At 35.3% G+C, this 14950-nt stretch overlaps 2 protein-coding genes across 2 annotated transcripts; both read right to left on the bottom strand.

Moving 5' to 3' along the window:
- Positions 1-4801: 4801 nt before the first annotated feature.
- LOC120010354 (peroxidase 6-like) lies at positions 4802-6237 on the bottom strand. Its single transcript, XM_038861126.1, has one exon. It carries the CDS (start codon positions 5865-5867, stop codon positions 4869-4871), a length of 999 nt encoding a protein of 332 aa, XP_038717054.1. The 5' UTR covers positions 5868-6237; the 3' UTR covers positions 4802-4868.
- A 70-nt stretch (positions 6238-6307) lies between these two features.
- LOC120010355 (protein CutA, chloroplastic-like) lies at positions 6308-9254 on the bottom strand (the record flags this gene model as incomplete). The annotated part of the gene is made up of 5 exons (XM_038861127.1): positions 6308-6635; positions 6971-7065; positions 7281-7312; positions 8131-8193; positions 9113-9254. Coding segments are annotated over 5 exons (414 nt in total), but the record flags the coding sequence as incomplete, so codon positions are not given.
- Between the last annotated feature and the right edge of the window lie 5696 nt (positions 9255-14950).

Below are 14950 nucleotides of genomic sequence, written 5' to 3'. Positions count from 1 at the left end.
TCACAAGTTGCATGTGACGACGAGTGGTAGATCGGTAATGTAACTACTCGCATGCTGCATCGGCCATTTTGACGTTTAGATGCGCATGCGTCATAGTATACAGAATTACAGAGTGCATGCATTCATCTAATCAATCCACGCAGTTCTTGTCAGGCCCATTTATGGAGGCCCATTTAGGGACCATTACCTAATTCAAGTTGCTCTCTTTCTTCTTTGGGACTTTTGGAGGCCGGTACACTAGATTATACTTAATTGTAAAACAGTGCAATCACTAAAACATCCTTTTAAAAAAGTACACTGGGGATCATCTTTTACCAAAATAACCTCAATTTTGATTTTCTCTCTCCACGAATTGTGATACAATAGTGATACTTTTAAATAGAAGATCCAATTTAGTGTTCAATTTATATTTTTGGCTCATAAAATGATGATATAAATGTTAGAATGTAAATTTGATAGCATTACATGTCTTTCTGGTTCAATTATGTCATTTTAGTGGATTTTTGATGTTCGTGATACTATAGTGATACATCTCTGCAGCTGTAAATGTTTTTCCAAAACGAGCAAGAGATGTACAAACCAAGAAAAGAAAACCAAGAAAGGAAAAGTAATTAGGAAAAAGAAGTATGCATATTGGTTCAATTGTATCATTTTAATGAATTTTTTGTGTTCGTGATACTATAGTGATACATCTCTGCACTTGTAAATGTTTTTTCAAAACGAACAAGAGAGGTAACCAAGAAAAGAAAATCAAGAAAGGAAAAGTAGTTAGGAAAATGAAGTATGCATACTAGTTTCATCATTTTAGTGGTTTTTTGGTGTTGGTGATACTATAGTGATACTATAGCGATACATCTCTGCAAAAAACGAACCAGAGTCCAGATCTGCAAAAAAACAAAGCACAACCCAGATTGAACAACGAAACATAGTCCAGATCTGTCAAAACGAAGCAGAGCAACTCGACGCAGTCCAGATTGAGCAACGACGAAGAAGGAGATGAAGAGAGGAGAAACTCGGCCAAAAACGGAGAAGAAGACAATGAAGAACCAGATCGAGAAGAAGAAGAAGAAGAAGAAGAAGAAGGAGATAACTTTTAGTGGAGAAGAATGAGAGAAAGAGAGGACACACTAGAGTTGGATAGTTGGAGGGAGAAGAAGAAGAAAGAGGAGGGTATTATAGGTATAAACTAAAAAATATCTTAAGTCAGATGACAAAATTACCCTTAAATTGCACTTTTTTACAATTTTAAAAATGTCCATGACCTTTTTACAATTAAGTTGTCTAAAGTGTTCTTACTGCCAATTGTCCGTTCTTTTTTTTTAATGGGCAACTAAACAAGATAATAACTAAGCAAAATAAAAGGTTAAATAGGGCCAAGCCCAAAGTCATAAGCGAGGCCCCTTTTAATTTTATTTGTGTTTTTGCTAATTATTTATTTCCTAATTTTATTTGAGTTCCACCTTATATATGAAATTAATTGTAACCCTCTTGGAAAAAATCATCAATATGTTTTGTTTACTATACTAATTAATACCACGTCGAAAGAGTATGGTAAAACTAAACTACCTTTTCTTCATTTTTAGATTCAATTGCAAATTTTGTTTTCTAAACATAATCAAGAGCACTTCTAATTTAGGACATAGATTAATTGCTTTGTCATTAAGTATGGATTTTCTTATGCAATTTTTATCAAAAGTCAAATTCAAATTGATGAACTACAATGAAATATTGCAACAAATAATAGGGGAAAAAACCCAAAATTAGCTCAAAATAACAATTCAATGAAAATCTCAATGATTAAGATAATCCACAAAATAAGGATAAAAACCCAAATTCCGACTCCAATTATCCCCAAAAATCATGTTAAATCATGAATTTAAAAAAAAAAAAGACATTAAAGTTTAGGGTTTACAATTTAAGTTTTAAGGCTTAATTTTTAGTGTTTAGAATTTAGAATTTTTTCCCAAAATCTACTATATTCAAACACTATGAACACCAAAATACATAATCACACATTTTAATTCATGATTTAACATAATTTTGAGGGAGAATTGGAGCCTACAATCCCCATTGAAAAGCCGCAACAAGCATTACAACACAAAATAACAAATAAACTCAAAATTCAAAAGCCGTAAGAGATGCCAAGATCTCAATAGAAATTGAAGAAAGCAAGCATCACAATCAAGCAGATCAAGCAAAGTATACAAGCAAATTCGATCTACATGTGCCATCAATTCAAAAATATACACACACCTATTACCATCCTTTTGATGTCTGTAAATTTACAATGGATTAGTTAATCCTATATCAATATCCTTATTAGTTATTACCAAATACAATCTGCATGTAGTATCAATTCAAACCACATCAAACGAACCCAAACAAAATTTATGAATAAAAATTACAAATCAAAATAAATAATCAAATCTAGAATAATCATCAAATCAAATCCACTATTAAGAAAAATAACCAAATAAAGGGGGAAAAGAAAATCCCACACACCAAAAAAATAAAAAAACACAAATTCTTCCAAGGGAAAAAAATCACCAAAACATGAAAATATAAATTAATAAAACAAACCATCAAACCCGAAGACGAAGATTTGGCCAAAGTAAAAATCCAGAAGAAAAGACGTGAGGAAAAGACCGCAAATCAAAATAAATTATCAAATCAAACCCTAATTATAAATAATCCCAAAATCAGAAAACCAAATAAAGGCAGAACAAAGCGCCAAAAACCAGAAACAAAAGAAACCAAATCCTTCTCAGGACTCAGATTCAAAGAAATCACATCAGAACATGAATACATAAATTAATAAAACAAAAAGTCAAAATCCAAAAGCAAAATTATCTCAAAATAAGCTGTAAGAAGAAATCCCCAGTTAACTATAAAAAGAGCTATATTTTCAGACAATACCATGCATCCCCACAATCGAATGGGCAACACTAATCATTAACATATGCACCGAGAGAGAGTGACAATGAACAGGAAAAACTATGGATATCATTACACAAATAAACAACATTATAGTTTCAAACTTAGATGAATTCAGATTTTAGATTCAACTGTTGATAGTGAAACAGGCATAAGTATCAATTCGGGAAGACAAACACATATACCCATCCAATTTCATACCAATCCCAATTACAAATACAAACAACATATCGGATTCACTGAGAGTATTGAAGGCAAGCATCATAAGAAGGCAACACTAAATCAACATACGTAAATAAGAGCATGCGAGAAACCCTAATTCTTTTAGAAGAAGAAGGAACGCAGAGAGAACTTGAGAGAGAAATTCTCTGAGACAGAGCAGTTTAGGAACAGAGAAATTATTTTAGAGAGTCGCTAGAATTATTTTACAAATAAAACCCTTAAATCTGAAAGACGAGACACATGGTAGGATTTAGAGAAATTATTTTAGAGATAGCCGTTAGAATTTTTAGGAAAACAAAATAGGACCGTTGAATTTGAAAGAAGAGCCACATAGTATGACCAGAGAAACGGTTTATATTATTTTCAAAAAAGGAGCCGTTAGAATTTTTAGGAAAACAAAATAGGACTGTCGAATTTGAAAGAGGAGCCACTGAGTACGACCAGAGAGACTGTTTATATTATTTTCAAAAAAAGGAGCCATTTGATAAATAAAAAAAAAAAAGTGAAATTGTGGATTTTTTTTATGAAGGAAAAAAATCGGTCGGGGGAGGGGGAGGGGAAGGAACAGTGGTTGTTTAGGGTTTAGGTGAACAAATTTTGAAAATCGGTAGAAGGCAAAGCAAGAACATTATGCATTACAACTCCAAGAAAATCACGAAAAAAAAAGTCGGCCGGCGGAGGGGAACAACAGTGATTGTTTAGGGTTTAGGAGAACAAATTTTGAAAATCGATAGAAATAGAGTAAGAACCTTACGCAATGTAACGCCAAGAAATCACGATCTGAATGAATGAACTCCATGATCTCAATCTTCAGATCTTCGATTTCTCTCTTCGTCGTCTACTTTTCCCGAAGTCGAATCAGAGAACAAGAAATGATAAATTGAGAAATTGAAGATACCCTAGAAAAGAATCATCAACTTCACAACAGGATTGACACCGCGATCGCAAACACGAACACACAACGATCTGCAATTTCAAAGTAGTTTTTAATTTGAACCCTACTCATTATTTAGGTTTAGCCCAACTGGGAGTTTTCAAGTCGTCAATATAAGCAAGTGGAAATGGGCCTCCTCTAAATAAGATGAAAGGGCCAGTGGGCCCATTGTGGAAACATCACAAGCCCAGAGTGGTTCCCTGTTAAATTTAATTTAATAAAATAATTTACAAAAAAAGATATTTACACGAAATACAAATCTTATGGAAATAAAATAAATTATTTTTTTACTATATGCATCATCTTTTTTATTGAAGTCCACGCTCAACAAGCCAGTAGGACTGGTATTCTCATGGACCAAGCAATGAAAGCAGTCGACCTTCACATTCAAAACAGAAACCAACCCCAAAAATTACTCCAAAACAAGAGTTGCTATATTTATTTTTATATCATTACACTGTTTGCTCATATTTTTTTTATTGTTTTTGCTCCTATTTAATATAGCGTAGTTGGCAAGAGTTGTTTCTCCTTAAGGGGTTGCGGGTTCAATGCTAATGAAATACAAGATTTGTTCATATTTCGTTATCAACACAGTTTAAAATTATGAAAGAAGTATATTTTTTTGTCTACATAGTATTACCTCTACAATACAAGAGAATCACTCATTAATATTTCGCCACAATCATCTTCACCATCATGTGATTGCCTCGAATTACAAATAAACGAATGTGTAAGTTTGCGCTGCATGCATGTATATATTATAATATTAGTAGTCCTTCTATTTCCCGCCAACGTAATGGTTAAACTCGCTACACTTGCGTCTCACCTCTCCTTTGTTCCCAGTCTTGACATTCAAAACGCTAACCTTCTCCATCGCGTGAGAAAAATCATTGAAAAACGCCGTCTGATTCGCGGCGTACAAATCCACGAACGGCTTAGTCCTCTTGTCCACCGCCATCACTTGATCGGACGCCAACAAACCCAATCCCCGATGCAGATTCTGGAAATACATATTATCAAACTTGCCAGGTGTCATCACGTCATTGAACGCTGACATTTCAGGGTCTTTTGTGTAATTTGCGCACAATTTCCTTAGCCCTTCAGCGTACTTGGGATTCATCGAAGGGTCATATTCGGAATTTTTGCTAAAATTGAAAATCCGATTAGCGAATGATTCACAGTGAGAAAACCCCACTGTGTGTGCGCCGACTAAAGCCACCATTTCTTTCACCGTAAGACCTTTAGCTTCGAAAAGCGAGATGATTTGTGTTAATGTCATGTCTTCTTTCGCAATATTTCCTGCCACGCGTGACGCTTGTGAGACGAGTCCGTCTTTACGTCCTAGTCGGACTTTGTAGTACGGGCCGCCGGTGGTGACAACAAGGTTACGCGCAGCGGTGGCGAGTATGTCAGAACAAGAGACGATGCCTGGGCACTGGAGCTCAAGCGCGGTTTTGGCACGTGTGATGATGTCGAAACCGTCGCCAGCTAAGGAGAGGTTGATTTCGGCGTCGCGTTCGGCTTTATTGAAGGCAGTTGAGAAGATGAGCGTGGAGGCATCACAACCGTCCACCAGGCAGTCGTGGAAGAAGAGGCGAATGGTGGCGGCGGCAGTGGTGGGGTTGGCCATTTGTTTTTCGATGGAGATTCGTTGCAGGATGTCGTGGAATTGTGGGCATGTTTTGTCGTAGTAGTCGAGGGTGAGTTTGGAGCGTGAGAATGGAAGGAAGAGGAGGAGGATGAGGAGGAGGGGGAGAGAAGACAATGATGCTGCCATTGTTTGTACAAGAAGAATGGGAGAGAAAATGTGAAGAAAATTGATGTTATTAGTGCAAATGTTAGTATGTAGGGGATGGAGGGCGAGGACGAGGGCTAGCCATGGAAGACATAAACGAGGAAATTGGGGAATGTTGTGATAGAGAGGGTTTCTAGGAGGAAGACGGTTGACCTTGATCTTGTGCTTCGCAAAACAAGACAAAACAAATGGTTGAGAAATTTCTAGCGAAGTGCCAGATAAATATGGTTTGTCTTGTAGTATTTCTTACAAATGTAAAGAATCTCAGTGTTTGTGTCACATCTATCCTAAATGTTGGAATGGACGCAAAATGATCCATGTGAGATCGTGAAGCTCCAAATGTAATCGTGTACGTTCATCGCAGCATTGTGATAGGTGGGGCAAAAAAACATTGGGATCCATACAGGCACTGTCACAATGGATGAGATGATAATGGCTTATCAGTAGGAGAAGCCAATTCATTTAACGCAAATATGCACAACTTACATAACAAGACTAAAAGAAAAATGCACAGCTTAAATCACAAGGTCACTAGTAGAAAAAATTAGTCTCATATTTCAGGATAACGTTTTCAATTCTTATATGCTGCCTCCTCGAGATAGAGAGAGCCATATGGATACACATGAAACAGTTGTTGCCCCCCATTAAAGTAAACCTTTCTCATGTAGTCAGTCCCTCGTGCTGTTTTTAAGCCATTCCAGGTACTGGATATTGCCTCCGGTGATCGGCAATGCAATTACTTCAGGAACCCTGAGCAAATACAACAAAGGAAAGAAATAAATGACCAGCTAAACATTATCACGGATATCAGCATGCTTTTCTTAATGCGCAACTACCCAATATCTTTGTGGCACAGTATAAATGAATGCTACTAACATGTAACTTCCTGCTGATTAGGATGTCTAAACTCTAAAGTCAAAACTGTGTCTGAACCATCTAGATGCTCTCCTTGTTCACCACACGTTACCAGGCCCACACTCTATTGAGTACTTTAATTCTTTCAAACCTCGGATCAGCAACAAACAATTTTCAAATGAACTTTAATTTCCTATAGTAAAAACAATATGACAAAGCTTAACGCTTACTCGTATTCATGGTTTCCCTTGACATGATCAGTTAAAGCTTCCAAAAGGGATTGCCTAGTCTTGATTATGAGCAATTCCTCAGAATCTGTCTGGATCTGGAACCAATATAAACGGGGCACCATACAGTAAGTAATAACAAATGACTTGTATACGAACATTAATTTTTTGCAACACCACGAAATTTAAGATGCGCAATAGATCATGTAAATATACATGGAAAAGACCTTATATATCTATATGTGGAAAATATAAGTATTCTCTATCCTTAAAGATTGTTGATTGAGTTGGCAATGATATTCATAAATCATATCTCTCCCTTCCACTCATAGACAGATTCAATACCTGCATTACGCATGCTTCATCAGGGGAAAATACAAGAGTAACAATTGGATGCCAACTTTATGATAATGCTAAATTCATGATGCAACTATTACATATATGACTGCTTGTGCGCACACATACATGATACATGTTTGTCTGTGACAAAGATATAGTTCCAATATATTTTTCTTCCCTCTCTCCTAAGAGAGATGAGAGGAGACATGAGACAAATGGGAAGCGGGTGGGGGGATTATGAATCCCTGCTTTGAACATGTCACATCTAGGTTGTATGACTTAACTTTACCATGTTTCACAAAATAATTTGTTAAAACCTAACTTCTTGGAAGGGAGCATTGTCTGCAGACATGCTAGAAATTTATGGTAATGAACATCACATTGTTAGATATCCTCTTGACAACTTAGCAAGAGCTATGTGCAAGAAAAAATCAACTGTTTGAATTGATGTCAGTATTTCAACAATAGGCAAACATGTAGCCAACTAGTAGAGTTGTTGGGATGTAACCTAGAGGTCACAAGTTCAATTCCTACAAACAGTCTCTCCACATATTATGTGGGGCAAGGTCTACGTATATCTTATCTGTCCCCAACCCTGTCCATTGTGGGAGCCTTGTGCATGCCCGCACAGTGTTGTTTACCTTTTCTTTATTCCAACAAGGTTACAAAGACAAACAAACATAACAGTCAAATCTAAGTTATAAACCAATTAATGTGTGTGTGCGTGTGAACAATTTACTAGGTAGACTTCTACTAGACCACGAATGCAGGTCCAAGAAAACATGCAACGTTGGGACATGATTTCAAACAAAAGAGTAACATGCCTGGCACTCGATTAACGCATGCTGCAAGTTTCTCCTTAACTATACTTTCAGCCAACTTCTTTCCTGCAAAAAATATAATGTGTCGCCGGGAATGAAAATTGGGTACTTTAAACATCGGTTTCAATAGAAAATCAACTTTATAATCCTGAGATAGTGACAAGAGCATACCTTTGAATGTAAAAGTTAAACTAAAAACTGAGGACAACATATGCTGTGTTTTCAATTATAAGTAAGTTGCACAATAAAAGAAAAGTATGGTACTTTAATAAATACCAAAACAGTTAGCATACTAGAACACTCAAAACTATATTTGTATCAAAACATTTATCAAACGGTAATCAATGCTTTTTCCATATCCAATAAAGAGGGAGAGGGGAAGGAATAGAAGACACGCCACACCAATAAAAAAGGGAGGGGGGAAGCATCATATACAGTCCAGTTTTACAAGCATTCTAGTAATCATCCAACAATTGACATGAAATGCATTCAACCAGTTCCACCTTAAACTAATTCAAAGTATTCACAAATGAGACAAATCATCCAATTTCATTTCCGTAATTACTTTTAGGACTAAATTTTTTTTTGAAAACCAAGCTTCCCCAGCTAATTTCATTTTTCCATTCATTTGTTGAGTCCAAAAATATTTAAAGAGCCAGGTTTCCCAAACTACTTAATCAAAAGCAGTAACATTATTTGCAACAATCATAATACAAACAAGATGATTATGAATCTTGCCCAATCCTTTTACTAACACAAGTGAATTATCTATCTGTGAATTCAACAAAGCAAATCACTAATAAATCCACACAAAAAACTCAATCAGCAGAAAATTAGTCATTGGAAGCATATATTCAACTTACGCAAATGTGATTTCGATCCAAAAAAAATTGATAAGTGGAAGTTTCGTGAAGACTAAAGAGACACTCCCGCACAGTCCTTCAGCAAAGAAAATCAAATGGAAAACAAGTAAAGAAGGAAGAACCTGCTTCTTTGTTAGGGACAGTGACGTAAACAACGATACTCGGTACAGTGTTGCCACTCGCTTCCACTCTGATAGTACTAAATCTCTTTTCAGTTTCTCGGCTTCCAATCTTTGATCTAAACCAACAATAACAACGAAAAAATCAAAAGTACGGATGAAATTAAGGCAAAGAACAATCCAAAAGATCAGTAATCAGAAAGCAAGCTTTGATTAACGAAAGAGAGGGACGTAGCGGAGAGATTGTCCGCCACCGTTCTCAAGGCAGAGTACGAAATGGAGGAGCAGCGGTTCGAGAGGCCCAAGCTCAACTGCTCAACACACAGAAAGCAAACGACGTCGTAAGTAGAAGATGAAATGATACATTACGATGGGATGGGCTGCAGAAACGAATATCTAAAGCCCAACCCATAATGAAGTTTCATAATTCCGGCCCATAGAGAAACCAGACCAAAACGCTCTTTTGTACCCCAACAGGTTTATTCCATTAATTTAATCAATAAATAGTTTTATTTTCACTCTTTTATCCTAGAATTCATTACCCAAAATTTATTGTTTTAATATAGATTTTATTGTTTTTTAAAAGCACAATCTAGAATTCATTATTTTAATTTTGACTTCATTTGTTTTTAAAATTCCATTGAAAAAAACAATGAAATTAAAATTTACACGATAAAACTCATCAACAATGAATCTTGTTAGAACTCTTTTATGCGCTGATTATGAATATGTAATTTTTTTTTTAAATCTAACATGTATTTTGAGAGTTAAAACGTATTAAATTTCGTTTAAGAAACTTGGGCTCCCATGGACTACCTAACACTACTACAGCAACAAAAAAAGGATAGTGATAAAATAGTCTTTTACTATAAGTCAAAAAAGGACACGAAATTTAGTGAACCTAGTTGATGTTAGACAGTCGGTCATTGACAAACAATTAACTATAAATAAAACTACTAACATGAAATTCTTCATTGATGCTGGAGACAAACTACTAGAGGACAAGCTAATTACATTTAATGTGAACCATGCCTAGAAGGAAAAAAAACAAAAAACAAAACAAAACTCATGTGAGATAGAGAGAATTTAATGCTAGTCATTGACAATTGCTTAGGGTGATCATGTTGTATAAACCACTAAGCAATAACGAGATTTATACTCACCCAATTGTCCGAATGATATGCCGGATGATTCCTCGTTTACCAAAAAAAAAAAGCCATCAAGTTGCCTAGTCTTTAAAATTCCTCTATAAAACTGCATCGATCTCCCTTGCTGACTTCGTAATGTGTTCTTAGTACTATCTAATACAACCATTAATTTCACATAAAATCAAAGCAACAACTTGCAGTGCGTTGATCATGTATATATGTGTGTGTGTGTGTGTATATATATATATATATATATTCATTTAAATTATGTATATAGAATGGAGAGGTTTGACGGTAGCTTTGTCTGCAAATCCATAAGTTGGCCTATGGGACAACAAATATTTTTAAAAAGACATGGTTGACTGGTAATGCACAACAAGATTACATCCATGATAAGGACCCAAAAAGTTCCCCAATGTTTGGTTAAGTATATATAAGTAGGAATAAGTCATAAATAGAATAAGATATAATAGTGATAATAGCTGTAAATTGTTGTTAAGTTGTTAGACTCACAAGAGTTTGCTTATTTTTCTTTATTGCTACTTATTGTTGATGTAAACAATATGTAGAATTAGCTTATAAATAGTATGATTTTTCTACTCAAATATTATATATTCAAATGACGAATTTGTATGATATTGTTCTCGATTACCAAAAAAAAGTTCTCTAGTCAAATATCGTAATAATAATAAACATTTAGTATGAATTATGATCCCTACTTTATCTTCTTCAATTCTTTCAAATTTCAATATAAATGTTAGGATGAGGAAAGAAAAAAGAATTCTGATCCACCTGGTGATAATTTAGTTGGTTATTGATACAGAGTTAAGGCGTAAAGAATCTCGCCCGAGGTTGAGAATTTGAATTTAAGCTAGCGCATCTATTTTCAAATGGTTTACATTGAGTCTCTATCCAACTAACCTGTCGTGCGGGTTTATGCATGCGTAGCCTGATCCGACTTTGGATTTAGTGACCTTTTTAAAGGGTACGCATACTAAGTTGTTCTCGATTACTAAAAAAACAGTAGTGATGTGATTTTCACAATGGAATATGGATGTCCATGAAACCAAACACCAATGTACAGTACACTAATAACCATTGAGAGTAGCTTCATGAATTCTCGTAAAGACATGGTGGGTGTTTGTCAGTGCGTTTGCACTGCGTTCAGTTGCAACACATTTCACAGCACCACAGTTTTTTGTGACACGTCAAACAGTTTTTGCGTTTCAACTCACCTCACAGCACCACAACTTTTTACCTCACAGCACCTCACCACACCTCACAGCACTCCCAAACGCTTACATTGGTATCTATCGCCAACCAAACATTGGTACAGGAACCCTGAGGTACGTGATACAGGAACTGACATGTGGCAGCGACAAAAAATAAAAAAGCCTTTGTTGGGTCAAAACACTGCGATGAATTCTGATAAATCTGGTCCATATGACCCACCTCACATCGGGCATAGTATAACAGTTAAAAATAAAAGGGATTTAGGATAACTTAGATTAGTTTAGGTTAGTTGAGTAAAAAATGGTGTAGTGGGTCTGAATGACACTCTGTTAAAGCTCGGATCTCAAACTCTAGGAAGAGAGAATACTATTACTATCCATCTTTAGACCACAAAAGACTAGTCTTCATCACTCGTGCCTGTCTGCTGATCAAAAGCTGAATATAAAATACAGTCTGCGAACCCATATGGGCTGCACACAAAGTGTTCGATGTTTTGTCTCAGAGAGAATTTTTCACTGTTTTTGTGAAACTGGAAAAAGTGTGGGTGTGGGGAGGGAAAAGTAAAATTTCCAAAGAGTAAGAAAAGAGGAGAGGAAAAAGGGTTTGAAATCTGTGTCCTCTAAAGTCTATTTTGAAAGTCTGTTGTTTTTTAGCATGTTTTGTGTCTTCATGAATGCACTACCGAGAGAGCATCCTAAGTCACAAACTCACATGATCCAAAGTCTTTTACCGTTGAGTCTTTGTAGCTGTAAAAATGCAAACAGAAATTATTGACATTTTGGAACACTTTATCCAACCCTGTTTGAAAAATCCCTCATCAGTTAGATGTAAAACCACCGATGTAGTTTAGAAGTAACCTCTCAACCAAGATGACTCTTTTAAAGACAAAATCATACGGACCATAGGACCAGAGCGGACAATACTTCTTCAAAATATTTGCGTTGGATTTATTCGGTGTTTTCACGAGTATCCGATTTATAACATAAGGAACACATGTACACCATTACTACTTGAACGATTATCATGATCGATCGATATATGGAAGCTCTATAATTCCAAACATACTGTGATTAGGGAGACAAAAGGAATTAACAAAGGGGGATTATAGATATTTGAAAGGGAGGATCAAATATTGTTGTGTTGAAGAAAGCAACCTAGACGAGGCGCATCTCTATCAATGGACCAATTGTGTCTAGAGATATGCTCACTTGACTTGGCAATATGAGCCTGTTCATTCAAACGTTTCAACACCATTACCAATGAAAAATGATTACATTCCACAACAGAGACCAGACCCAAATCCTGGTCTGGTCTGGTCTGGTCTCTATACTTAATATTAATCGTTGTTTTTGTGAAATGTTAGAGGATTATTTGTACTTTGAGATGTCACATTTTACTACTGATTTGCAGAGCTCCAAAAAGTGAGGGTTTGAAAAGCAAAAGGAGTTGAGGCTCTTTTTGGGATTCTTTCTCTGGTCAGTAAAAAGACAAAGCCTTTCATTTTTTTTTGAAATTTCAACGAATGGGGGGGTTTTTTGGCTGATTTTGAGACGATTACTTTCATCATTAGGGCGACCTTTACTTTTCTTGTCATTTGCCAAGAAGTTCATATATGACGACAATTGATTATAGTACAAAATATTATGCTTTATCAAAAAAAAAAAAATAGTACAAAATATTATGATGCCCCTTCAAGCATTTATTTCATGTGGTACAATTGGTTGAAGTTGGTAAACCTTGTTAACGGGTTATTGACTTGTTGTTGCATTGCAATTACTAAATTCACGTCCTTAACCAAAATGTGTAACTATAGTACAAGTTCAAAATTAATTAAACACATGTTTTTTACGCTCCCAGAGAGAAAAAACCTATTCAAAGTTTATAGATTTATTTTGGGTGACGGAGAATTCATCCAAGAGTCAGTCTATCTCTGCATGGTAAACTTCGAATATAGCGACACGTCCCAAAGTTTTTAATTAGTAAAACTTCAAAATTAATTAAATTTATCACGTTTTTTCTATATTGAAAGAAAAAACCTAATCAAAGTTTCTAGTTAGTGCAATTTAAAAATTAATTGAACACACATTTTCTCTTCACCAAAAAAAAAATAACAATTTCATCATTAATTACTCGAATATGTTAACAAGAAAAGTACAAAAAATCACTTGGGTGATAGCCTAGTGATGAATCTTTCTAAAGTCAAATCGTATGAATTTGAAAAGGTCTTTAGTTCCAAATTCTTCATTGTGCCCATGCTCTGGGCTTTAATCAGATTTATAATGTCATTAGGTGCGAAACTTCTGTGTGCTCGAGATTGACGGTCCGAGTTTAAGCCCATATCGAATGGTCAAAGCGTAAACTTGTACGGTATCATTGTCGGTCAACAAAAATAAAATAGAAAGTATGATGAACAGTCACAAAAATGTTTAGTAATTGGCTCTCCCTATTTATCCAAATAGTAGCAATTTTATTTACCCTAATGTTGCTTGCAACTTGAATTTTGACTTTCAATTCAACGGTTTGTATAACCGTATCCCTATATCAAGGAAAGTAATACAGTATTAACTTATAATTTTTATAAAGTTGGTCGGACTGAAAAATGCCAAAGACCCAAAAAAAAAAAAAAAAAAAAAAAAAAGGAAGTCTCGTAATTGGAATTTCAGAGAGAAACGTATGTTTCCAGTCATGAACGGATTAAATTCAGGTACACATGTCAGCACGGGTAGAAAAAGACAAAAAGTCTCGTCCCATTAGTCCTTCTCAATTCTCATCATAGTTGCATTTACTCTCTTGCCCTTCCAATTCGCACGAATTTACAAGATCAAACTCATACTACTCTCAATTAGGGGTGGCTAAAACTTCGGTTCTGGATCGGACAACACCACGTGTTTATGGAATATTTCCATGTTCGAACCTTAATTCGGATTGAATTTCAGACATACTTAATTGACTATACCTAGATTGAGACTCAGATTTCAGACGTATAACTCATGTGTCCAAACTTGATTAAATATGGGTTCGAGCATATTCGATCATCCGAATAGAGTTTTGCCAATCCTATTCCCCTAGTTTCAATACTCAAGATTAGATAATTTTTGTTATTTACTCTAACAAATAAAAGTCAACGAGTGTTTTAATAGAAATTCTAAAATAAACATTTTTGAACAAAAAATTACGGAGCGAATAAAAAGGGAGTTTCCATTGATGGAGATTTAGATACAAAGGATAATATAATATATTAATATGCACAAATTTTAAGAAAATAAAAAACTGAAAAGACACTATTGCCCATGTAAAATGTGTAAAATGACAATTCTGTCCATCTCAGTGTCCACGTAGTCACTTGTGAGGGGCCAATGGTGGCGTCGCTTAGGACAACTCAGTATATTTACAGACAATAACACACTACACACGCACTCGGTCTCTCTTTCTTTACAAATCCTGTAATTACCCTTCTTCC

Source organism: Tripterygium wilfordii, chromosome 12 (genome assembly GCF_013401445.1).
Source record: "Tripterygium wilfordii isolate XIE 37 chromosome 12, ASM1340144v1, whole genome shotgun sequence".
Lineage (NCBI taxonomy): Eukaryota > Viridiplantae > Streptophyta > Magnoliopsida > Celastrales > Celastraceae > Tripterygium > Tripterygium wilfordii.
The sequence above is the reverse complement of the archived record's forward strand: the minus strand, read 5'-3'. Positions and strand labels throughout refer to the sequence as shown.

Excerpts from the sequence above, each read along its gene's own strand:
- LOC120010354 (XM_038861126.1), bottom strand. The coding sequence starts at position 5,867 with ATGGCAGCATCATTGTCTTCTCTCCCCCTCCTCCTCATCCTCCTCCTC.